Genomic DNA, 26,411 nt, shown 5'->3' with positions numbered 1-26,411 from the left:
CTGTGCAGCTGGAATCAATGAGAAAGAAGGGACCCTTTTTTAATATCACTTGTGCCTTCATATTGACAAATGTCTCCTATCCCTCTCCAGAATAATCACAGCAGGTTCAAATATGTCCGTTTGTGTCACTGCTGGATTCAATATGACTATTTTGATGCGTGGTAATCCAAAAAACATTTCTACTTTTATTAAAACATTCTGATAGAGTAGTCAAAAGAAAAAACAAGTTTATTAGATAAAGACGTTTCATTTACAGGTAGTACGGAAACAGTAAAGGATCTCAGTGCAGACAGGTGGGATCTCCACTTAGTCTTTATAAATAGATTTCACTGTACAGCTTGTTACCCTCCCAAGTCACAGAGTTATAGCCTTGATGTGGATGTGCTAATATCAGTTAGAGAACCTAAAAGACAGCATGGGATGGGGATGGATAAAATAATCCAGTCATGGGGAAATCACAGCTGAGTTAATACTACGTAGGACTTGTTTAAATAAGTTGGAGTACTTGGAATTTGCTGTTGTAGGTTCCAGATGGGTGGGGAAATCTTTGCACTTAAGAGAAACAAATGTCTTCCATTGTCCATGTCAAGTTCAATCAATTACAGAACCAAACTTGAGGTTATTAAGAAAGAAAATCAGTGTAAGATCCGGTTGTGGTCACATTGCAAGGCTATTTGAGCTGCCATGTCGCTCCAAGTGGCTGTGTGTGAACAGGAGGGGAGACGCAAGGCGCACACAGAGGGCATCTAGGACATGGTGATCTGCATGGACTCCAGCATCTCCTCCACCGCCTTCATGGAGCATTTGTTCTCCTTGGATCCACGACCGGCCAGCTGCATGTCAGAGACGGAGGGGGAAAGGCAGGGAGACACAGAGTAGGACAGAGAGAGAAAAAGAGGAGGGGAAAAGAGAACATCAGCTCATTAGGTCTCTCTAGCCAACTAAAGCAATGGAGAGCCAAACACTTGAACGCAGCATCACAGAGGCCATGATAACCTCATCCACCCTGTACCTTGCTTCCGAGAGTCTGTAAAGCTAAAAGCAAAAACAATCAGACAGAGACTACAGCGGCCATTAGACAGCATCGGTAGACAGGTCATGTTAAGCAATATAATACTTCTAAATCGGGAGGTTGCTTCTCAACTGTTGCTCAAGTGCCATTTTAGCTCTTTCTGTGTGTGTGTGTGTGTGTGTGTGTGTGTGTGTGTGTGTGTGTGTGTGTGTGTGTGTGTGAGATTTCCAAAACAGGATGCTCACATGATTAGTCCACTTCCATGGCCTCTAGTACAGGAGTATATAACACTCTGCTCTAATTTCTGCGCCGTGTCCACAGGCTTTCACAGGAAGTGCCGCAAATTATAATCCACAAGCACATCCAGGGTTACTCATGCGTGAACGTACAGGCACACACTTTTTCTACCCAATTACGCCTTGCAACAGACGAGGCATCCCCTCAAAAAATATCAATGAGAAAGACAACTTCCTTAACCTTGGGCAGGGGACCAGATATATAATAAAGGGGTCAGTCTAATTAACCTCACTTCACCCACATTTATAGACAGACATAAATCTTTGAGAAAAGAAGTTCAAAGTACGCTCTGAAACACACATTCTGAGCTACAATGAGACATAAATCAAGCTACATGAACACTTTTAGTTTTTTGTTAATGTGAAAAATGAAGAATCTACTACCATGCTAGCAGCTGTGTGAGACTGTACTAGGGCACACTGGTGTTTTGAGCTAAATGCTAAGATTAGCTAACAATGACAATGCTACTATGCTGACGTTAAGCTGGTATGTTTGCCACCTTTGTTTAGCGTGTTACGATGCTAACATTTACTGATTAGCACTTAAAACAAAGTACAGCTGAGGGTGATGGGAGTGTCATTAGTTTCGCAGGTATTAAGACATAAACAAAAGCATACATGAGAATTGTAATATGTCATCCAGATTAGGCTCTCACTACGCCCCCCTTTGGGAGGGACACAATCCAGCATTGAGCATGGACGATGAAAAGTTGAAAGTTGGAAGTTGAAAAATGTCTTTAAATTCTACTTTGAAGAAACCTATTCAGTTGAAGAGTTGCTGTGTAGTCCGTTGAACCAACAACAAACCCCAAGACACTAATCTCAGATTTGTTTCGAAGTAGCAGCTCAGGCTTTGACTCGATTATCAGTCCAGAACGGCATTGCGTCATTGCCAACCTGATGTTCTCTTATGGGAGAAAGAAACACACTGTCACCTACAGAGAGAAACAGGAAATGCCAAAACGCTGTTCTGTAGTGGGTAACCAAGGCTTTCATACCGAGACCTGAGGCAAATAATATACGTGAATATTCATTGTCAGTGTAGTAAATCGCCAAATGATGCTGTTGACAGTTAGTGCTGATGGATAGCTAACGCCAGGGCCACACCCCCTGCGGAAGCGCCGCGAATAGCCTCAAAGCGCCGAGAAGTGAAGCCAGTTTCCTTTCGGCGCCCATGTTAACCAATTGTGTCATCCACACCGGTCGCGCTGCGCAGCTCCACCGCCAGCCCTGCAGCAATCATTTCGGCGTCTGGTCTATTTTCTGCACGAGCCGTGAGCGAATGTGTCAAGTCGGGCAGTTACCCATGATGGAAAAACAACAGCTGGGAGCAGAATCGCTTGTCGACTGGCGCGGAGAAATGCGTGTCTGATGTGAACGGAGGTGCTCCGGCTCGCGCGAGAATTTCGGCGCGCTGCGCTTCACAGGCAGTGTGGCCCTGGAGTAAGGCTGCTGCAGTAACGTTACAGTCATACAGTATAGCAGCATCAAACTGTCATCTCTAAGTCTCAGCTTAAATCACATAACAGGGTGGTCATTTACAGACAACACTTACCCTACCGATACAGTAGTCAATCAAATATATATAGATGTTTCTATTTGCAATATCCAGCCACTGTGTTGGGTCATTCATCCACTTGAATGGGGGAAGACTGAAGGTACATGACGGCAATCAACCTTAATTAATTAAGGAGTTGCAAACATTTAACAAGAAATAAAGGGTACAGAATCAGTTCCTTCCACCTCACTCCCCACAGCTACAAGACTCCAGCCGAAAACACGCTGCCACCGTCAGTACAGTGTAGTATAGTAGAAAAATAATAGCGGTGACTCTTAGGCGTGCTGTTTGGCAGCGGTGTAATTTGGCCTGACTTCGCAAGAAGAATGGCAGCCCACAGACCACAGCTGTGGCAACTTGAATTCAGCCAGTGCAAACCCAAGGATCTGATCTCGGACCACCCTGAGTCCCCACTGGATCAGCAAACTTTCTGTTGCTGCCTTTACACAGGTTATATCAAGGGCCACAACAGGCTGGCTACCAATCTGCTGTTCAATTGGAATTTGGATTTTTACCAACCTGGTTGAACTGCCCAAGTTGAGCCTATGCACCAGACAGCTCCCACGCAATTTAACCCCATGAGTAAAATCGACCAGAGAATTTGCAGCACATTAGTCATCATCATAAAATACGATTTAGAGGAAAAAGCTGCTGCTGTGTAGAAGCATTGCAGATATTTCAGCAATCACTACAATACAGTGAAACAGCAAAGGACAAGCAAGAGGCAACAGCACTAAGGAGTCCTTTCAATTAAATCATTATGATAACACCATTACCCTGAGTGAAACACAGGCAGAGGATACTGTTTCAGTGCTGCCTGTGGACAAGGGAGCGTATCCTGCATGTCCTTCAAGGTGAGAGATGAGCCCCTTGAGAGCATGTGCACACTTGGTCAAACAGAAGCACAAGCGCACACACTCACTGTAAACATAATAATTTCAATACTTGAGACACGTACTGTTGGCTGAAGAATATAATTCTTGTGCCCTCACCAAGACCATCTTGGCTGTCTCCCAAAACCACACAGTCCCTTCTCTATACTTTATCTTTTCATGGAATAACACAGCAAAACAGATGACACTCAACCCTATGTTTAACATCAAGCGATGCTTTTAATGGTGTGAGCCATTTATTCATTCAACCTTTGGCCATGTTCAGGTTTCTACAAACAGGACCTAACTGTAGCCTAAACCTAGCCTATACTGTATTTCCATGGCTAACATTTTTTCCTTCCTTGTTTGCCAAACTCCATCTTAGGGCAGCTGGCTAAGGTGTGCAATTTGCTGCGTAATTTCCAAGTGTGACTCATTCTTCTACATTTAGGGTGTGTGTCTGTGTGGTGGGGTAGCTATAATGATCAGTGCATTTCATTGCCTTGCTGCCTAATGCGCCATTACCCCGGGCCCGGTAGTCAATTATCTCCTCAGCCTGAGGTGAGACCACCACATTAACTCCTGCCCTGTTCTACAACAGTAGGAGCAGACCAGACAGCTCCACATCTATTTAGAGCATCTGATAATAGAGTCATGACGCAGTGGAAGCCTGTGGTCCGTGACAGAGGAGCTAATCAGAGAATCTGTTTGGAGAGTTAGGGCAGGAGAGCAGGCCATGTAGTGCTGCTTTGAAGCCCCCTGCACCTATGAGCCACACATCTCCAGGTCTTTTACATGTCAACCGACCCCACCAAGGTAATTACATTGCTTTTTTAAATGGGCCCCAGTCCGTCGTGACCTCTAGCTGACGTCTGCTCCCACTTGCACTCACCTGCCCACCTTTTTCTCACACTGAAGTATGACAATCACCAGGTACCAAGGCCTAATAAAAGTGGACGACTGACACAAGCAACGCTTTAAAGGGGCCATCAATCAGCGAGCACAAGACCACAGCAGCCTGCAGCTGTCTGACAGAGGCCCACCACCGCCGTTTTCTTTTAAAGATCTCTGAAGTCATTTAACTGGAGGTTGGGAGGCAACCTTACACCTTGTCATTTAACTTGTCTCACACAGCAACCAAAAAAAAACATCTACAAGCACACGTGTGTGGTGCCAGGCTTGCGTACACATACTGTACATACACACTCTCAGCTGAGTTGAATTCCCAGTACCACCTCACTATTACCAGGCAACTTAAATAAATACAAAAGGCTGTAAACCAGAGCAGAGGCAAAGGGTGGGATGAAGCTCACATCATGTACGCTGGAGGACTAACTGAAGTGCCTCATTATTGTCACCAGGGGGTCTAAACTGCATATAGTCAAAACTTTATAACACTTAAGCTTTGTCCACTGGCCTCTAAGTGTAACTGAAGTTATTCAGTCTGTCATCATAACAACTCAGCTGAAATTTGCTTCCTCTAAGCTACTACAACACGGCTTACCCATCATAGTGATGCCCGAATCAGCTTCATGATTGAAATATAACTTCAGTCTTGGTAATCCATTTAGGGTGTGAAGGATAAATGTGTCTGACAACACAGAATTGGTGCAGAACTAGTAAAATAAGAAATAGGTACATCTTTCGATCAAAATCACGTTTTTATATACCGTTTCTACTTAAAAAGTGTTTATTTAACATCAGAAATCTATGCCAATCAAGCTATTAGTACAAAGAATCTACTGAAGTGTATATAATCTTATGTAAGGCAGTGTTAGGTTGCAAATAGATATCTATTTGATTTATTAAAGCCAACATCACCAAAAACAGATGTGTGTTCCCTGTCTGTGGGTAAACCCTCTGCCACACCTCCTTGGCAATGAAGAAAATATTTAAGCAAGAAAAACTTGCTACACTTCTGGTTATGCTTCTGTCTAAACCCTGTAACAAGTTTCAGATGAAGTCCCCAAGTAATGTTTTAATGGGTCTGTATTCATGACCAGTTTGAATTATAAAGTTTTACTTAATTGGTGTAATATGTGGACAGAAAAGAAGATTAACTCACACACAGTATCAGGATTTGTGGCTGTCAAAGCCTGATGCCTCAGAGCCTTCTTATGTTACACTGAGTGTTTGTCAGATACTTGGAAGCTGCTGAGTTCCCTCTAAATATGATTCTCTTTTTTCACACCATGTCCCTCTTCCTCTCCTGGGCCTCTGATTTATGATAAAATGTTAGCAGTTTGAGATATTCATTTTGTCCCCTGCTGGGATCAAAGACTTTCTAAGACAGCGAGGTGAGGTCAGTGCGCATCGTGATCAAAGTGACGAGCAGTGTGGACTTGACATCAGTCAAGACATTTGATTGACTAATCTTGTTGACCAAACCACCTCTACATTTTTCTATTTATCAAGGAGATCTATATCTGCAAACAGTGGTAGCCTAAACAACACAAGCTGCACCTCTTCAGTTATGACATTCCACCATATGTCACACCTAAGGGAACAAGTAAAAGCTCAGAGCTCTTCCATGACACTTCTACAGGAGCTCCGAAAGAGAACAGCCATTCACTGTGACGTTACTCACATGCACACTTTTTCCAATAGAGCCTTTAAACTTGTCTGAGTGCTCAACTTGTGAAATGTGTCTATAAGGCAAGGACAGCCGAATGTGGTAAGACGAGGTCTTTAGAGGCTCAGCGGGGAGCCTCTCTCTCTCTCAACAGGACCCACACATGCTCAGCATGAAACCGCTTATTACATGTTTAACCGTTGACGCCCAAATAAGCAACACATATGGCCCGCATGGCAAATAAGATTTCTTTTGAATATGCTTTTATACTTGGGTTGCTATGACAACGGCATAAACCTTTTATAGTGATACCATCTGAGAACCCCTCACTTTTTCCCCTCCTTGCTTTGTGTGCATGTGCAGATGCTCATATGTGAGCATACGAATACAATTTTATCTCCCTTGTTTGTCCACTTCTTACTGTCTGTGTAGTAATGGGTCAGAGTCATAACCTCAAGGGTCCCAATTTTTTCCTCACACATCCACAAATGAACACAAATGGGTTCATCAGGTCCAAATAATCAGGTTTCATTTTAGGGTATCAAATTCAAATATCTCCCCAGATGAGTTGATTTAATATTAAATGTTCAGAAGCACTGCAACTGAAAACTAACATTGACATCTACAATTAGACTCATAAGTTTGCTGGGGACCCCCTAGACTCGGTTCAAAAGCACTTTATTGAACCTTAGTTTGAGAACCACTGAACTAGACAACTCTCTGCTACAGTTTAGCGTGATTGTGGTCCTCAGAGAATCAGCCTGCGGCTCTTCGAGAAGCTCATCTGTGAGGCCGGGGTGTGGAATAAAGTCTTAGCAGACGTTGTGGCCTTAAATCAACACATTAACAGTAAATGTACCCAGACACACTGAAAGACACTAGGGTTGTTATTACAACACTGCAAGTCAAAGGCATCCTTCAGGACTGCTGTGCATTCAGGGGTCATTTGGTGGTGGTGAATACTTTTCACATACTATGCAAATGAGGGGATTTCTGGATGTCTGGATATTGTGTGCAAATGTCCCATGGAAGCTAAGACACAACAGAAGAGTCCTAAGAAAAATGATTGGTGGTTTGGAGTGTCTGGCAGAATAAATGTAGGATGTGGGAAAAAGTAGAAAGATGTTTTTCAATAGAGACACCCCAAAGATATGGAGGCTAGAATAACATATAGAGTGAAGCTATTACAAAGCCTGAAGACAACTGTTGTGTGACTCACCTTATAGGCTCTATTTATTTGAGTGGCAGCCCAGGCGGCGTACTTCATATTGTCCTTCTTCACCTTGGCACTGACTTTTGGACTGGCAGCAATGTAACTTGCAGACTAGAGGAAAAACAGCAAACGGGAAGAAGCAGAGGAGAAAACAGGGGAAGGGGTGTTCTTATATCAAAACTTGGTGAAACAGCAATAAAAGCGTAATTGAGATGAATGTGCAACCACTCTTACCATCTACCACTCTACTAGTCATTGTGGCAGAATGAAGAGAAAAAACAGACCTTGGCCTGATGACACAGGAGAAATCATTTATGGGGAGGAAAAAGTGAGTGTTTTAATGCTTCATACGTAAATTGTCACTTAACGGGGCCTAATTTCTCCAACACCATCGATTCACTGCGATGAAAGGACCTTGTATGTCTTCACAAAAAAAAAAGAAAAAAGAAAAAAAGAAAAAAGTACAGCGCGCAGTGAGAGGAGCGCTGTGTGAATCACGGTCTCTGCCTGCCCCGACAGCTCCCCTTCGAACCACAAATCCCATGTCTTTCCCATGTTCCTGCCATCATCTCCACACAGCAAACCCCAGAGGGCTTACCCTGCATGCACTTCAAAGCCCTCACTACCAGTGCGCTGAAACTTTAACTACACAATAATCAACCTGGCCCTATTTTTTCTATAAAATGGTTTGGCTTCTGTATTTTTTAGTAAGCATTTTCTTTTTCTTTTTCAGTCAAGAGCAACCTTAATTTAGATTATGTCAACCCAGACAGGCTACCCCCGAATAACAGCGTGCGCCGTAATGGTGGGGAATCCCCAAGCAAGTGTTGTGAGTAACCAACCCACAACCCAACTGTGGTCAGTGCTACCAGGTCTCCTGTCGAACCATTCAGATGGTGTGAGTTGGTGAAAGTTTCCTGTCCCTTCACTGAACTTCTTGCACCAAGAACTCGACCACTGAGACTTGCTGACAATCTGCACAACACAGTCTTAAGACACAAACTCCCACCTGAAGTATCCATTAAAGACCCAGTGTCAGTGGATGACTTGTCAGGAAACCGTGCAGGGCCTGCTCTTTCTCCAGACCAACGTGAGAGCTAACAGAAATGAACACCTTGGTTCTGACCCTGCCCTGCGCCTCCTGTACTCTGCCTACACCTCAGAGAGGTTTTAGAGGTGTTTGGACTACCTGAAGAATCCCAGTGCAGCACAGAGGAAAACAGTGGGGCTCTCTGTGTTAGACCTGCTTTCCCTCTCCACCTTTTATTCCCTGCACCGCTTCGTTTGTGTTTTTATGTCAAGTCTCAACTTACATATGATGCATTGGCACTAGCAGACAACATCCTGTTTAAACAAATATGTAGATGAAAGGACTGTTGGGCCGAGACTACAATCAAACTGGCACCTGGTCGGATAATTTGCCAGTGACAAAACGCTTGCAGCAGTTGTGCTGCTCTCTCTTGCACTTTTCTCCTTTTTACTCTGGGACTACTTTATTTATCTAAGTCATAAACAGAAAAAAGGTCTCACCAAAGGGGTATTATTACTAAAATAAAGAGCTCCAGAGGGGCAGACTTTTCCAATGCTGGAGTTCACCGTCTGAGTCAGCAGTGAGCTGACCTGTCTGAGAGCCCCTTCTTTGCTCCCCCCCAAAACACACTTACATACACACACATGCACAGTACAGTTGTGCTTGACACACTCAGTGGCCAGCCTCAACCTTGACAAACCACAGGGTTACAAAAAAGGCTCTACTCTTTTTTTTTTTTTTTTTTTCTTTCTCTCCCTCACTGTTTCTCTCCCACTCTCTCTTCATGCAAGCCAGTACTCACCATGTACAGACCAAACAATGCCCTCATGTTTCGGTTGTTGAGCCTCAGCGCCTGGGCAAAATACTTTCTGGACAGCTCCAGGTTTTCCAGCCCCCCCTGGGTGTACTTCACCTGTGAGAGGAGGCATTAAACACGGCCAATAAGCTGTGCTAAAGGGCAGCTCGAGCAATGACAGCATGACATCTGAATAAGCAACACATGACAACCCCGTGTAAACACATCTCCTTTCATGAGCCTACATTCCCAGTGACGTTAAGTGTGTGTCGGTGTCTCTCGCTTTTACAGAGAGGCACCATTCACAGGCAGCTAACATTTATTCCACAGTTTGCCCCCGTGCTTGATGACGGACGTCCAGGCGGGTACCTACCTCAGCGTACTGCTCACAGTACAAGTGATTGTGAGGATTGGTCATCATCAGCTCCTCCAGACAAAACGCAGCTTTTCCATAGCTGTGGAAATGACAAGGAAACAGTAAGCCGATTGATACAGCTGTGGATGTGTCATCCTTTTGCTTGCTCAACTGTGAAGCACAACATCCATGCCCAATAAATTTACAGGTATAAATATGAGCTGAAAACTTCATGGGGTCAGTTTACACACAATTGACTTAAAGCCTATGTTGTGGAGATCTGTAAAGATCCACCACATGACATGACGTTTATTTACAGACTAACAGTAAAGGTTAGTCAGTCCAGACAGCTGGCAAAGGTAAGAGCCTATCTAGTGTGGTGATTCTCCCTCCTTTGGGGACACTGAGGATCAATCTTGTCCGTCTGTGTGTTTTTTCAGCCTTTAATGTGTAGTTAACTACCTTCCTGAGGTCAGCACTACAGTAAGAGCTGGCACACTGTGCCTATACTCAGATGAGATCACTTCTCAGCAGCAGACTGCTGAGCTGTTGACCTCACACTAATCTGCTGCCACTCCACTTCTAATACACAGTTTCCCCTTCACGGGCCCAGGCCAAGACAAGCCGAGATACAGTATATCATTGAACACAAAGCCATAAAACGTCTGTACACCTAACAAAACACAAGCCAATGAACACAGCACAAGGCAGAAGCAGATCTACCAACAGAAAATGGGACTACTCTGCCCGTCTATCAACACATCCAAACACACTGAAGGTCATGCTTTGTAGCCAAGCTTCAACTTCTTAAGCCGTGCCAATTTTTTTATTTTGCTTTCAAGATTTTATGTGTTTTTGAACGATCCTTATCAGTTAAAAGAAACAGCGAAGACCATTGCTTGCATTATCAGACTTCTACAATGGAATAGATGGGGAGTCATTTCACTGCTTGTGGAAAACAAGGGAAATGCTAAGATGCAAAGTTTTTCTGCAGGAACCGTATGATCCAAATGTTGCCTGCCACAACACGAAGAACCTCTCAGTCTATTTAAAGTCCGCCATGGTAACTAGCTGAAAGATTAACAGCATAGGAGGGAAAGGAAGGTGGGGACAGAGAACGAAAGAAATAAACAGGGGGAAGGGGTTTAGTGGAGGAGGGGGAGATCAGAGGGCTTGGAAGGTTGGGGGGCTGCTTACAATTACCACTTCCTCTCCATAAAGACTTTCAGATGTGCTCATGCAGTGGCCGTGGCTTGCAACAGAGCCTGCTCCATCAGCCATCAACCAGAATCTTGTACCAGAGCCAGACCCTTACCTCTTCTACTCTTCCTCTAAGCCATCTAACCCCACCATCACCGATCTGCTCTCTATGGCAGCTCCTAAGCTCGCTCTTCACCACAGTGCTTGAGTAAGGTTGTAGCCACCATCATGTGAGAGACTGTAAGAATCGTATTTGTTTCTTTTGGAGGTTAGTAAAACCATCAGCAGCAGCTTTCCCCCATTTCAATACCGCATTCTGACTGCATATAAGACAAAAATGGATTCAGACTGTGCAAAGTATGTTTGAAAAAATTATTACTATTTATCCTGTAATTCTGGATGACCGGTCCAATTTTGTCAGTCTCGTAAGCTGGGTCAAAGTAAGAGCCAATAGCGGATTCCGACCGTGCAATACTTGCAGACAAACGGACAAAATAATCTGCTGTCCAAACACTGCTGGAATACGGATTGTTTTAACAGTGTCAACCCAGAGGCTATTAATTACGTATTTCATGTGTTAACACTGATGCCTGCTGCAACCCCAACAATGGCAGTGTAGAGACACACTGCTTTGTTTATTTTTAGCTCCCAGGGTGTTGTGCAGTGAGGGGAGGAGAGTTTATTTCTCTTCCTCACTTCTCCATCACCCTCTGTTTTCTCTGGCTGGGGGGGGGGGGGGGGAGTGCCACCACCTTCTCCTGGGAATTTCACAGCAAGTGCGCTCTCTCTCTGCCCCCCCTGTTCTATCCCTCTGGAAAAGAGTGGCGATAATGCCGGGCTATCCGGAAGAGGAGGAGGAGGGGAAACGGGGAGTTTGTAACCCAAAATAAAGAAAACAAAGAAAAGAAATTGACACGCCTGTAGATAAGGGGCTGTGGGAGTGAATGGTGTGATATTAGAAGTGTTGGGATAAGCTGGGAGATAATCCGCTCACCCCTGGATTTCCTCTGGCTACTACAGCAATAAAGCCTCCCAGACAAAAGCATGAAATATCCAATAAGTAGCCTTCTCACTGTGCTGCACATTCCTGCTGCCCCTGCCCTCGTACCAGAGCAACCAAGCAGCCAAAGAGTCAGCGTGCTCACATACACACACATACACGTATAAAACCATAGTTCGACAACAGACACTGCTTCACTGACTTCGGAGCGCCAGACAATAAAGGAGGGATAAAAGGTGACACAAACAAAATAATTTTTTTCTTACAATGCTCTTGTCTGTCTGGCAACTCTCCTTGGCAACTGAGATATCAGAGGGAGGCCATGGAGTCTTTTTGCTCTCATATGTAGGAGAGGGGGCTTAAGAATGAAATCCTATTAAAGTACTCTTATGTGACAAACATGGACAGGGCTCCATTCAGACCCCTGGCTGAGTTAGGCATCTCACCGCCTTCCATTGTGGCCATCCAGCGGCCCTCTGGAGATCAAGCCATCAGTCTGATGTGAAGCCCTGTTTAACTGACAGATACATCACCAACACATGGCTGCCTTACTGGAAACAGATTACGGGTTTCTGAGGGACTTTTTAGATGATACACATCTGCCATTGAAGGAAGAGTTCACCCTTAAATAGCAACTTAACACGCAGCAGATACACCTCAAACATCATCTTCAGAATGTACACATTTTGCTATGCAGGAGATTTTTTTTTTTTTATAATTTTGCAACTATGACCAACAAATTCACATTATATCAGTTGTTGTGTTGAAGTTTAACATAATGACACCATTGCATGTTTTAACTGATATGAGGAAAAGTGTTTTTTTTGTGTGTTTTTTAACTTTTTAAACTGTTTTTTTGGATAAAATGTGAGAGGAGTTGAAACAGACAATAAGCAGACAACTGAGTGAATAAATTGCTCATTTCCTGTATTCCCTGCATCTCTTTCTGGTGCTTCTGTCTCTTTATCAGATATATTTATCCAGGTATTTATCATTTCTACCTTGTCTTGGTTTTGAAGTCAGTGTGCAAGCATACGAATTTGATAATCCTTGTCATGAAAGAGAGAGCATATTTTGAAAATCAAGCAGCTGCTGAAAATGTCTTGCTGGAATTTTCTATTGGCTTAAAGGGGTTGTAATTGCAAAGGTGGGTCACAGCATAACCAAAAAGAATGATAAAAATGTATTTACTCGTGTTCGTTGATGTAGAGCTCTGACAACTCATGCCACGCTTCCTGGTCCCCAACAAACCTGTAAACACAAAGACAATAAATTCTCTTCCTCAAACTTGTTACATATAAAGTAAAAAATTAAGTATAATCTTATCTATTGAAATAATGACAGCCAACTATTAAGGTAGGAAAAAGAGTTTGCTGGCATTTCATGCACAAGTTGTGCCAGCTCAATTGAAAGCAAACTCGGTTTTTAATTAAAATAAAAAGCCAAGGGAGGAGGGGGTGCCTGACCCTCTTCCCCTCTTGTAGAAACACTTACTGCTCCAGATACTCATTGAGCTCCCGGATAGCTTCAGCGCTCTTCCCCTGGGCCTTCAGTATGGAGATCTTGCGCTTCCTTGCTGCCTGTAGAGCAGAGAGTAAACAGGATTAGGAGCTCAGCTCCTCGAGTGTTTGTCTGAAGGGGGTTAGGGAGAGGATGAGTGAGTGTAAGAGTTGTGAGTTTAAGTGTGTACATTAGCCAGTTTTCTGGGGAACCTCAATCCTGTTCCAAGATTCACTGAGAGCAGAATCATTTCTATCAGATGAATCAGCGCTTTGGAGCATTAATACAACAGTGGTGAAAATAAAAGGACAAAAGGCAAGGATACTTTTGACACTACAGTTAAGTTTGTCATGTTTATTCATACTAGTGCTGGGGAATTTAAATGCATATAAGCCAATCAAGACATAATTGGAGATAGTTAGTGGCCATGTCCAACAGGAGATGGACACACACATTATGAGTCAATGTTTAGGAGTTGGAATGAGCTCAGTGGCTGAGATAAAGCGGTGAGTCATCTCCTAACCAAGTGGGGAAAATGGCACACTCCCCCAAACCCCAACGCCTGTCTTCCTGCCTGCACGGCACGCATCTAGCGATGCACCAGCCCAACTTACATCAGCTGAAAATTGCTTTCCGCTTCGTTTTGATGTTGAAGTGACCTTAAGGTGGATTAGATTCTCATCAATCTGAATTAGAAAGTATTACTCCTGCCGCTGCGACTTTTCCAAATGTTTTACTCCCCCAAACCCCCCTTCCTCCTTCTTTCGGTAGTAAGTGAAAACCCTAACAGGAGGCTGCCGCTCCAGTAGAAGCACACTGCCCTGCCACAGCCTATTTTATTTATGGACTGGCACTTGATTGAGTAGGGCTTCCTCTCTTGCTCTCCTAACCAAAGCCATTGAGGGCTGTGCATGAGTCATGTCTAGGGTGCTGTAAATTTGGGCCCCTTCTGACACTACCATCACAAGAAATCCACTTATCCATCAAGCTGGGACAGGGACCTGCAGAGACGCTGCAGCCTCAACTGACAAGCAATATTTTAGCCTCTCAGAGAAAAAAATAAAAGCACGAAGGCAATAAGACAATATCTTGATGAAGCAAAGTAGGATACTAACATCAAAAGGAAAGACTTTTACCTACACCACAATGTATCTTGTTCCCAAACACAGTGTTCACATCTGTAAAAGTGTGTATTTTTTAATATTTTTAACATCGGGGTGGTCTGATGGTATATTAAGAGAAAATGATTAAAATGTTATGAAGTTATCAAGCAACAGGGAACAGTCAAAGGTCAACCCATTATTTCCTCTTTTATGTCCTTTGACTATATAATAAAGATCACACCATTTTACTTCCAGTGCATTTCACCAGAACATGATGCTATGTGAGATTCAGGAATTTATACTCACTTCAGACTAAATTACAAGCATGTGGAATCTTTCCTCATCCAATACCGAAGAGGGAAACAGCAAAAAAATTAAACAAACACTACAGCCATGTTGAATGTGGATTTTTGCACTTGTGCGCTCCCGCCATCACCACGCCCACCTCTCTTCTCTCCCAGCTTTTTTTTTCTTTTCTTTCCCAGATAAAGAACCACTTGGGGCTCAAAGGAACATATGGAAGTTGGTAGCCCAGAGAGTCACACGGCACTTTATTAAACGAGAAGCAATTCCAAACCACTCCTCTCTCTCCTCCTTTCTCTAACTAATGATCCAGAAAAACCTGGCAGTGGGTCTGATCCCTCTGTTGTCGTGATTCTTTTTTAATTAGCGCTCTGAGGAGACCTTAGGAGTGAGGACTGGATTATTTACATCACCCCTGGCTCTTTGCTACGACCTACCGCAACCTTCCTTTATAATAAGAAACATCACAGCAAGCGTGGCACACCTAGCAGCACTGTATACATGTAAAATTAGATGAAGGAAAAGAGGGAAAGGAAGGGAGTGAATCCGTACAAATATTAATATTTTATGATACTGTTAATGGTTTATTTACATCTGTAGAAAGGAGCAATGAAGGTGTGTATTTTCAATAATGATCAGTTATGAAACTGTTTTGTTTTATTAAGCTGTTATGTCAAACTCTTCCATTATTTTGTGGATATACTTCACATTTGTGTGGTCAACAAAAATCTGGATTGGGGCTTTCACTTTCACATGACTTAACCCAAACAAATATAATCTCGTCCTACAATGAATCTGTAATTGCATATGATTGTGGGTCAACCTCAGAAGTCGTCTATGTGACCTCAGTGGCTTGTTTAAGAAATACTAGCTTTTTATATTGAACAATTAGGGTGAAACGAGAGCATTGGAATTCAATATTAATGCAATCACTGAGTCAACTCAATATTAAAAAATAATAAATTGGTGCGTCCTTGTATGCAAATGTTGTGGATACTGCATCATCTTAAATACTCACATGAAGAAATAAAAAGGTGGAAAAAAATGCATTTACGCACGCAGACAAGAATTTTGCCAGATCATTGCTGTAGGTATTGGAACATAGCAAGCAATGGAAGGGCTAAGAGTTTGAAACATTTTTTGGACGCCGCCATGGCAAAAAAACCTTGAGCAATTTTTGTTGATTCAACAATTTTGGTTAATGGGTACCACATCTATTCCACAGCCTGTAATTACAACAGCTCAGTTTCCAATCTCTGCTTCGCATGCTGGGATGCCTCGCAAGTCTTCCTTGTGGTCGCCAATTTTCCGCCATTTCTCAGACCCGTCCCCTGCCCGATTCTTAAGAGCATGTTGGGGAACATGTAGGGAGGAGATAGCCCTCACTTCAAGACAGGTGACCTAAACTATGCCATCATATCATCGCTTCTCCCTCTGCCTCTACGCCCAAGTCATTCAGGACAAGGATTGTGGGAAAAAGGTTTAAGGTTAACATCCCATGGACAGAAGAGCTATTTGTCTGTTTTGTTCCATTCCCGGCCCCAGGTTTGACTGACAGCCTACGCTCGCTTGGGTGGCAGTATCCAGCATGCAGAGACCAGGAAACCGACCATTCCCTTTCCGTGGATGTCCCTGGAATCCCAAGAGGATCTGTGCCATGTCGGGGAGGTGCCCTGGGATTCACTGAAATTACAACTCCCATTGTCAAAACAGTGGTTAAATGCAAAGCAATTTGTTGCAGATTATACCAATTACTTGAACCTAAATTTGCTGGAGCAACACCCCTTTTGTATATGAAAATGACAGAGTTACAAGAAAATAACGTGATTTGTGGCTTTTACCTCAATCTCATGCTGGACAGCATGAGTGGGACAAAACCTTTTCAAAGAATTTGCTGCAACCATCCCAGCGTTATTTCCTTGTCAGACATGGCATGGATCGAGACTTCAGCAGGAATTAGGAAAGAAGACTATCATACAAATGTTTTCGTTCATTATTTGTGTCGCCAGAGATGCATAAACCATGACTGAGAAATTATAATTAAGTCAGTCGGCAATCTTCCAGCTGTTCATTCTGTGGCATTTGTTTTAGGCAGCATCATTTTTGATAGTTCATATACTCACTGGATGCTAACAAACAGAACAGAAAACTAATTATAATTGTACTTCAGCCCTACCCGACAAGATATATTTTGAGCACAAATGCTCTTTCACAACCCATGCCACTTTTGTTGTGACATTCAGGCAATCCCTTGCCTTAAAAAGAAGTATATTCTGTGACCTGACCGCTTTTTAAATTGAAATATAACTGAGGAGAGCAGCCTATGAAAACAGTTGTTTTAAAGGCTGACTTGCCAATCTGACTCTCAAACTTCCAACAGCAACAAAAGCAGAAAATAAACAGAGATGGTCTTGACTAAGTGAAGGTGGGAGTGAGATATGGTGGGAGGTAGCAGCTATGGCTAGATAAAGATGAGGGAGCTATTCCTCTAGGCCACAGTGAGAGCACATACAATAGGGTGCATCAGAGCAAGGTAAGGCTTATTAGGTTTTTTTTTTTTTCTTCAGTAAACCTCATATTTGTTGAAGGCAGACAACTGACTATGTGAAGGATCTTTGCAGAGTATCCAAAGCACAAATGTCTATGCTGTGTCTCCACTCTGCCAGCTAGGAGAAAATGTTTAATACATGTAAAGAGAATCCATATGTCAGTATGGCACAGGAAACTTGTCGAACATCTTTGGGGTGAGGGGTGAGGGGTCTAGCCAAAATAAATAAGGTCATGGTTTCTTCTGAAAACCCTTTAAAAGATTTATTTTCTCGCATGGCCACATGTCCTTATGGAAACAATTAACAGCAGGTACATTATGTTTTGGGTTGGTGGTGTGGGATTGGCAGAACACGAGCTAGACATGCTTCTGCAAGTCATTTCACACAGATGAATTGTAAATTAAGAGAAGATAGCAAGGAGAGAGCTTCTGAAAAGTAAGAGTCAGGGCTTGTCTGTTTTAACAGTATGGGACACTACAGACTTCGCACCTGAAGCCAGGAGACAGCAGTGGAGAAGGTGAGACAGAAGCTCAGCCCTGTTCACTCTGTACAGGGGTCTGAAAGGTCCAGTAAATCACCATCTTCAAAGGCCAGACCTTTATTTATGCTTTACTTCCACCAAACATGTCTGCCACTGACTAAGAACATGAATTACCCCCCACCCCCCACCCAGCCCCCCTCCTTTAAACACTTTTCAGTTGTGTGGGTGAAAGGCTGATGAGCACTGTGGTTAAGGTCAGAGAGGCCAAGAGGAGTTTGACTTAGCAAACTCACACTGCTAACACCAAAGTGCCTCTGCAGATTTAAAGCCCTCCAAAAAGCTGAGACCACAAAGTGAAGCAAAGTAGAATGCTAAGCTGAGGGATTTTTCCCTTTCTTTCCCGACTTCTCAGTCTTACCGTATTGGTGGGGTCGTCTTGGAGAATGGCATCATAGTGCTTGTTGGCCTCATCATACCTAGAGAGAGAGAAAGAGAGAGAGAGAGAGAGAGAGAGAGAGAGAGAGAGAGAGAGAGAGAGAGAATACAAATTTGTTTTTTTAAACAATCCCAGTCCCCAGTCGGGTAAAATTAGGTGGTGGGGAAATCAAACACAGTTCAAGGTAATCAAGTTTCTGTATACAGCATGGCAGGTTCCTATGATTACAGTGAGGCTGTACAGAAATCAGTGGTGATCTAAAGGAAGAAATAAACACTCGTTTAAGTTTAGGTTGCTGGTCACACAGCCCACACTGTGAGACACTTATATCACTTCACAATGAGTCATGAAATCAATACAAACAAAGTGCTGTTCTGAAGATTGTATTTTCATTTGATTGTATCCAGTTTGATTCACCTTTAAACAAAATCAAATTGTTGCTTTTACATCTGTCCAGATCCACAGCTAAGTTGTTGGTTCAGTTGTCTGTCTCTTTGCCTATACATAAAACCACAATACACACACGTGAACCTGATAAGCAACAATATCCAACACAGCGTGCCTCAAACTGCTGGACTGAGCCCACATGATTCTGTTTAAAGGGGAAATTTATGAGCTGTAAATATCAAATCATACGGTAAAGAAATCTGGGAATAGGAGGTAAGTGCACTTCACTTGTCATGTCAAATCAGGCGCTGAAGGATGATTTCTGCAACTTTTTTTTCTATTAGGGGCAATCTGCAATGCTGACGTTTCACCAGCCAAAGGCAGGGTTCAGTGATCAGAAACTGTCCCGCCCCACAGCCTGTAACAGACAGAAGCAACTCTGGTTCCCATTAGCACTGAGAAGCCCCACTTCCAGCGCTGCTGCTTCCCTCACATTCACTTTATTACTCAGCCACACTCTGGGAGATTTCAGATGGCACCAGGCGACCACTCACGAGCCACTTTGATTTGCTTTATTTATTTAGGAACCGTGTGTGGAGGGGAAGGGCCTTGCTGTTTGAAGCTGCGTCATTCAAGCGCTGCTCTGTCTGCTGCCAATTAGATCCCAGTGTGCCGTTTATTTAATCTGACAGTGCCGAAGCAATCACTCTCAATTATCACATAAACTCTGACATAACCGATAAACCAGCAAGGGTGATCCGGGTGGGGAACGTGAGTAAACAGACTGAATTACCCTTACTTTAGCTTAGTACAGACTAAAATACCCCCTGTTTATCTTACTTGCTCATGCTCTTTTTTATAAACTGCAAATTCACAAATAAAACACCTCTTTGCAGGGAGGGGGGGGGCAAACTTGAGATTGTGGTGACATATCAATCTTAACAGGGCCAAGTCATACTTGCAGTACAGCGATAAAAAAAGGACAAGAAAGGAAGCATGGAAATAGGGAGGCCAATGAGAGAGAAAAATAGAGAAAGTAACAAAATAAGGAAACAACGGAGGAATAGAAACCAGAGAAGACTGAGGGACCCCCAGAATAACAGTGGGATCCGACCACTTCCTTCCCGGGAATCCCTAACTCAGGCTAAAAGGGCCACAGGACTACCCAGTGCTGAACCTTTCCTCTCTCTGTTCCCCTCGTCTCCAAAGGAATGCTGGGTGATCCAACATAAACACAACCTACCCCACACACATACTGCACTTACACACACCCAGACTATTGTACCACTTAGGATCTGCTAAGAGTTTCTCGCCCCCAAGCCTCCCAAAGTACCACACATAACAGTGAGGCTGAGCTTTTTTTTTTTGTCTCCTATGCCTCTGGAGCTTTTGGTACCCGATGCTTACCTTTCCAAAGCTTCCAGCCTCATGCCCGATAATCGCTTCACTCTGTGGCTATCTGGAAACTGCTTCCTCAGTTCCTGTAGACAGGTCTGCAAGGATGTGGGCAGAGGAGAGAGACCAATTATAGTTGGCTGTAACTAAAGTTTATTTTACACTCTTGCTCTCACACACACATACCTCTACAGATACAAACCACCTGTCTTGAAAATGTCAGATTTTTTTGCCTATGTTTCAGCTAAACAAACTTAATACACTGACTTAAAAACAAAGTCAAAAGGCCAATTTCACAGACTTAGATGTGAGATCGGCTGTTACTACTGTGTGTTAACCATTTAGGCGACTGTATTTGCTACTATAAAAAGGGGAGTGAGGATGCTCTCTGCCACTTCCTCCTCTACACACAGCTTGAACTTGTTTGATCGCACAGTAGTGAAGGAGCTGAGGAATGCTTATAATCACATTCAATGTTATCCTCAATGAGATGAAAAAGTCTACAGTGGGATCTGAATTGTTTGCGCTATCCATCAGCTGAAGGCTGGTCCTTCTGCTTTTTTTTTTTTTAAGTCTGGCAGCAGGGCTCAGAGGATAGCCAACAGACAACTAATTCCAATGACTGAGTTCTGACTTTTCTGTACTCAATGAGTCATTCTTTTTCGCCAAGGGAGTCGTTGCATCCCTACTGATTGGAGACTAACCATTTCAATAATCATGATCTCTTGTCTTTTTTTAATCCCATGCAGATTTGACCATTTTTCAGAGCTATGAATATTTCAAAACAAGCAGTCAGAAACATCACATTAAGCTTTAGGGTGGCAAATAAATCCTGAGGGGAAAAAGCAGTTGAACTCCATAAATGATGGCCAAGTTCAGCTAACACTTGAAGCATGCTTCTCCTCTCATTTGCTACACCCTCTAATTCCAACTCTCAGCAAATTGTTTTTCCAAAGTACAGACAGAGTAATACTATTTGGCCAAATAAAAATCAGATTTTCACATTTGGCAGAGGGGGGTGCTGCAAAGTAGGAATGGCTGTGAGAGAGTGAACGATGGCTTTTGAAGCTCTAGGGCGTGTGAGGAAGAGCGGTAAAACCTTACCAGAGCCAAGTCATCCCGACTGCAGTCCAGCGCTGCAATCATCACCTGCTCATAAATAATCCATACTGGGCAAAAGAGACACAGACAAAGAAGACTGTGTTAACGCCCTTTCCATTCCACTGCCTGGTGTAACATGAAAAAATGATATATTGAACTGTACACTTGACGTCCCAACTTACGAGTGTGTCCCCAACAGCTGCACATCATGTTTTCTGCTCACACAAACAAGCTTCCATGATGTGAACCAACAGCTTAAGAGTTCATTCAAAGAACTTTCCTGTTCCATTTAATATGTTCTGCAACATTTACTATTTTCTGTATGGGATACATTAAAGATAGTGTTCAAAAGCCATACATTAATTTAAAACTTGGACAGAACTACAATCATAAATGCAGGACCATTTCAAGTAAACGCCCTCGTGTAAGGCTTTACGGTCACGTTATTCATTTCCCCACAGTGAGCTGGTAGTAAATTACAAATTCAATTTCAGTAATAATGTTACATTTGAGGAAATGAAGTGTAACATTATCAAGGAAAATAAGTTTTTATGTTTGTTATAATCACTTCTCAATTTCAGACTGAAGCTGAATCTGAACACGACCCTACACCCCCACTCGTAATTCATGTCCATCATTATTAGATGTCTTCTCCACACTTTCTACTAGCAGAGACATGAAGAAGGTGACCATCAGAGGAAAAAAAGGATAAGGTGGCAAGTTCGACAGTAAATGACAGCAAAGCTGCTTTTTATTAAAAAGAAAACATCGTTAAAAAAACACAGCTGATGCGTTTTGAAACCAAAGTAGCTGAACTAACATTTCTGTGAATGCCATGCTGTTTTTCTTCCCTCACTCTGGGTACTGTGACTGTGTTAAAAGCTACTGCAGCTCACATGCCAGAACAAGTTTTAACAGCTAAATCCGTTTGGGTTAACAACATGTGTCTGTTTTCACTACAAATAAGTGTGAATATCATTTTTAACACACACACACAATACAACATTTATTTGGTAAGTGAGTGATGTTAAAGCATTAGTGACATGTTTACATAAAGGTTCTGAATATCATGACCCTTTTCAACGCGAATAGAATCATTAATGAATGTTAACATAAAAGGTCTCTTTTACAGCCGGTATGAATGTGCATCCTGGGTGATTGGATCACAAGTGGACAGCTTTAAGTACAGGTGTGAATGCACCAAGTGTTTCCTCACTGGGTCTTGAGATGTGATTGGGCATACCACTTTTGGACGTGGTCTGAGCCACATATGTCCACATTCTTTCAGCAGTGTGGACACGAATATGTCCTAAGCCACACTGAATACCCGCCTACTCAGCTGCATCCTCATTTATCTGACACTCCACCAAATAGGAAAACTTTCTGTTGGTCCAGTTACATAGATGCAGAGCTGATGGACAGTCTCTGGAGCCATTCTCCTCCCAGCAAATGTTTAATTAAACGCCTGGCTGGTTAGCACAAGCTAACACAGCAGCAGCAGTTAAACAGTGCCAACAAACACACACCAACACCGAAATGGCTTGACTCTGACATTAAATCCGCTAATGACTGGTAGGTAACGTTAGCTCCTGTGATGCTAACAGATAGCCCTGTCACTGGGATCCGATAAGAAGTGGTCACTCAAGATGCATATTGAGAGGCATTCAGAAATTAGGTGAGAACACACAGATGTAGAGTTGTCCACTTGAGATCAGATCACCCTAGACACATAATAATACCAGGTGGAAACAAGCTTGTAGTAAATTTTATTTTTGGTGGGTGATTATATTTTGAATTCTTTGAATCCTACCAAAGGCTCTAACAATAGTCAGTTAAATTATAGACTTTTGCACATCTCCACAGCTTGTCTTTCAATATAATGGGTTAGATGAACACAATATGTTGCTACTGTGACATAGTACTGCGATATTGATTTGCACCTGATGTTAAAGAGTGGTTATTACACGTCTGCTTTGTCTGTTTTCTCCTCCATGATGCTTATTGAAATTCCCTTTGTGTAGAGACCTTATGGTTGAGTATTGTCAAGCAAATATTTCTTTAGATAAAGAAAACAAATCTCAAGCAAGTCAGAACACGTCAGCACTGTTGTATTTATATACTTGTAGAGCATGACAAGTTGTGCACCATCATTAACAAGCACAACCATTCCCTCTAACATGTTTCACTTGGTGGTTAGCTATAAAAAAAATGAAAAGTTTATTGAAATGTTTTTTTAATCAGTCAACTGTATCATTATAACATACTGACTAATAGCCTGGCTGCGGAAGCCAATTAATAGAATTAATACAACATGTTATACAGACAGCTCTGACAAGCAAACTGGACATGCTCGGCCAAACGAACACCCCCTGTTAATTGAAAAGAATAATAAAATCCAACTCCACCCTAAAACTGGCAGGTCATGCCAAAACAAACAAATGCCTCGAGTTTTTCTTGACTTTAATGATTCCAGCTCTTGTTTTGATAATTGCCATCTCATTTCACAGCCAATTTAAGAGCTGGTTTCAATAAAACCATGGCATGTTAAGTGTTTATCCGCTTCTTTTGAGGACTGTATGAATCATAATGACTAGGGAAAATGGGAGAGTTTTATGGGGAAATGCAGCAGGACAGTGCTGTTGTAAGGGAGACCATGACCTTTGATATGTTTATGCAAGTAAAACTCCCCGCTGCTTCAAAAATACAGTCTCACAAAATCAATAGCATATTGTACTCAGTGCATTACCAGGCAGCGGACTATCCCTACTCTACCTTTACAATTACTGTGTACTTAACTGTACCCCTGCTTTCAATATGGAATATAAACAATTTTCAAAGTTATTTTCTGATTTTACAGTTTATCGATTAGTTTATTTTTTGTGAAGTTGCCTACTCATCATCTAAAGCCCTCTTCGTACAGGACAAGTATTACCTTGGGACCCAACAGGAACTCCACTCTACCCAACACAGAAACACTACACAGCACTACTACTTAAGATAAACAGTGTTAACCCCCACGCCCCCCCCCCCCAGCCCCCCCGCCCCGAACCAATCTGCCACATCTCATATTTCAAGATTTCTTTCTTCTGATGGATTTGAGCTTGCTTTTTCTGTAAACAGGTCTCCATGCTGTGTAGCAGGATACGCTCTCGAAACCTACAACACTGTCAAAACTTTCATTTATAATTGCCAACTCAGCCTCTGGATTTCTCCACTGGGAAAGAGGCAGAAACAAGGCGCGGAAAAAACAGAAACATTGGAAACAACCCAAATCACCAAGATGCCGATTCCCATGGAACTAATATTATTACATGACCTCTGTACTTGGTGAAATATGGAAGGTAATTTGCAGAATTTTTACTTGACAAATTACAGACATGTCAGCTACGCATGGGATAAAGATCACAGACAACCTCAGGAATAATTACAATTTACCAGCAATTCCCAGGTAATACTAGTCCCGTGCGAATAGGGCTTAAGTCACCTGCTTCTATTCATACTCTTCCAAGTTAAGTATTTTAACGTTCCCCCATCAGACCTCCTAAATATCTGTTTAATGGAGGCGATCTTGTATTTCTTGACTTGGCTTTTCAGCCACAACTGTGTCTATTTGTATTTTCCACATCACAGGAAACCTAAGATCCTGTTTAGAATTATATCCAAAAGAAAAATATATACCGCAAGAGAGAGGAGAGGAAAAAAATCTAGCTAGCAGGAAATCACCCACTTAGATCAATCATATCTCACAAAGTTGCACAGATGAACCCACAGTCAATAACATTAGCCTGACTGTTTTTACAGAGGGACATTCAGTGGTTTTTGATACCACAAGGCAGAAGATCCTCATTCAAAAAAATGTTTTTGAACTTTGAACAGACCTGCTGGCTAGTCTCATCTCTTGCATCTATAATATGATGAGTGCTGCCTGCCACAAGGAAATGATGACAAGCTGTCTGTTGTGTTATCAATTTATCAAAACCGTGTTTTCTCTAATTCAGTGTGCTTATAATAACCTGTTTAATGTCATAAATGAATTTAAGACTGGTGTATAAAAGGGACACTTTCAACTTGTCTAATCTCATGTCTAATGGTCCATCTGAAAATAACGATGAATCTCACAGTCACAATCTGTGTTGGCCAAATCATGAGTGTGTGTGCTTGCTAAAAAATAAATCACTGGAATGACGTTAAGTATGCACCAATTTCTGTAGTTCTGACATACTTACTGTCGTCTCCCAGTTTAGATGAATGGTCACTGATCAGCTCTTCACCAACATCCACAATCTGTTCACTGTTTCTGCAGTTATCTTCTCTCCATTTACGCAGCTTGTCTCTCATCTCTGTGGAAAAGGTTGTTTGAACAAGAAGACAGTTACAATTTGTAACAACAACACTTAACGACATGATGTATCAAGCCTGGTCCTTTAACTCTGAGCCTGTGCATTATATGATTTGGGATGAGAGTGTGAAAACGCATACATATAAAGCTTCACCGTAATGTGCAGTAACGTTTTTCCTTGTCTATCCGTCATCTGAGCTGATGTGGATTATAAGACATAAGTTAACATTATCGGGGTCATTCAGACACCCCGCAATACACAGTAAAATCAATACATCTAATTATTGTTTATATCAAAGGGACCGGAACCACAACGGTTATGTATGTGCTAGTGATGCACTCGCGAGTGGACAAAATGGCATAAACATTACAACTGCACTGTTATTACTATGCTATATGTGTTTTTGCAGAACAAGAGATGTGTTGCAACGTACGCTGACGTTAGCCGAAGCCATGGCAGTCTAGCTATGGCTAGCTAGCATGCTACAGACGTTATGTGGTTATCTGAAAACAGACAGACACCGTTTACTGCTTCACGTTAACTGCTACTTTAGCACCGTCAATAGCTACGCTACGAATGACTGCTATTGAGCTGGTACGGATGTACTGTGTGGGTCTACTGTACGGATTAAACCGATAAATTAGCTAACCATGGTAACTAGCATTAGCTAACTCCTCCACACGCCGACTTGTTAGCTCATATTTTCATTCTGGGACTGTGACAACTCTCCCTCATGCTGCTGTATATTAAAAATACCAAGAAAACACTGACTGCTTTAAAAATACACAAACATGTCCAAATGACACTGAAGGAGAATCCATTTTATCCGTTGTCTTACCTTCCCAGCCAACATCGTACATTTCTGCCACCGACGCCATCTTTTCTTTTTTGACAACAGACGCCGTGCCTACG

The 26,411-nt window shown here is 42.5% G+C and overlaps 1 protein-coding gene across 1 annotated transcript; it reads right to left on the bottom strand.

Moving 5' to 3' along the window:
- Positions 1-210: 210 nt before the first annotated feature.
- Positions 211-26,411, bottom strand: emc2 (ER membrane protein complex subunit 2). The gene is made up of 11 exons (XM_049583738.1): positions 26,338-26,411; positions 25,386-25,499; positions 21,163-21,227; positions 20,071-20,156; positions 18,259-18,316; positions 13,399-13,484; positions 13,096-13,155; positions 9,723-9,804; positions 9,356-9,466; positions 7,530-7,634; positions 211-833 (listed from the first exon to the last, which is right to left on the bottom strand). The coding sequence occupies exons 1-11, from the start codon at positions 26,375-26,377 to the stop codon at positions 747-749; spliced, it is 894 nt and encodes a 297-aa protein (XP_049439695.1). The 5' UTR covers positions 26,378-26,411; the 3' UTR covers positions 211-746.

Source organism: Epinephelus fuscoguttatus, linkage group LG8 (genome assembly GCF_011397635.1).
Source record: "Epinephelus fuscoguttatus linkage group LG8, E.fuscoguttatus.final_Chr_v1".
NCBI lineage: Eukaryota > Metazoa > Chordata > Actinopteri > Perciformes > Serranidae > Epinephelus > Epinephelus fuscoguttatus.
The sequence above is the reverse complement of the archived record's forward strand: the minus strand, read 5'-3'. Positions and strand labels throughout refer to the sequence as shown.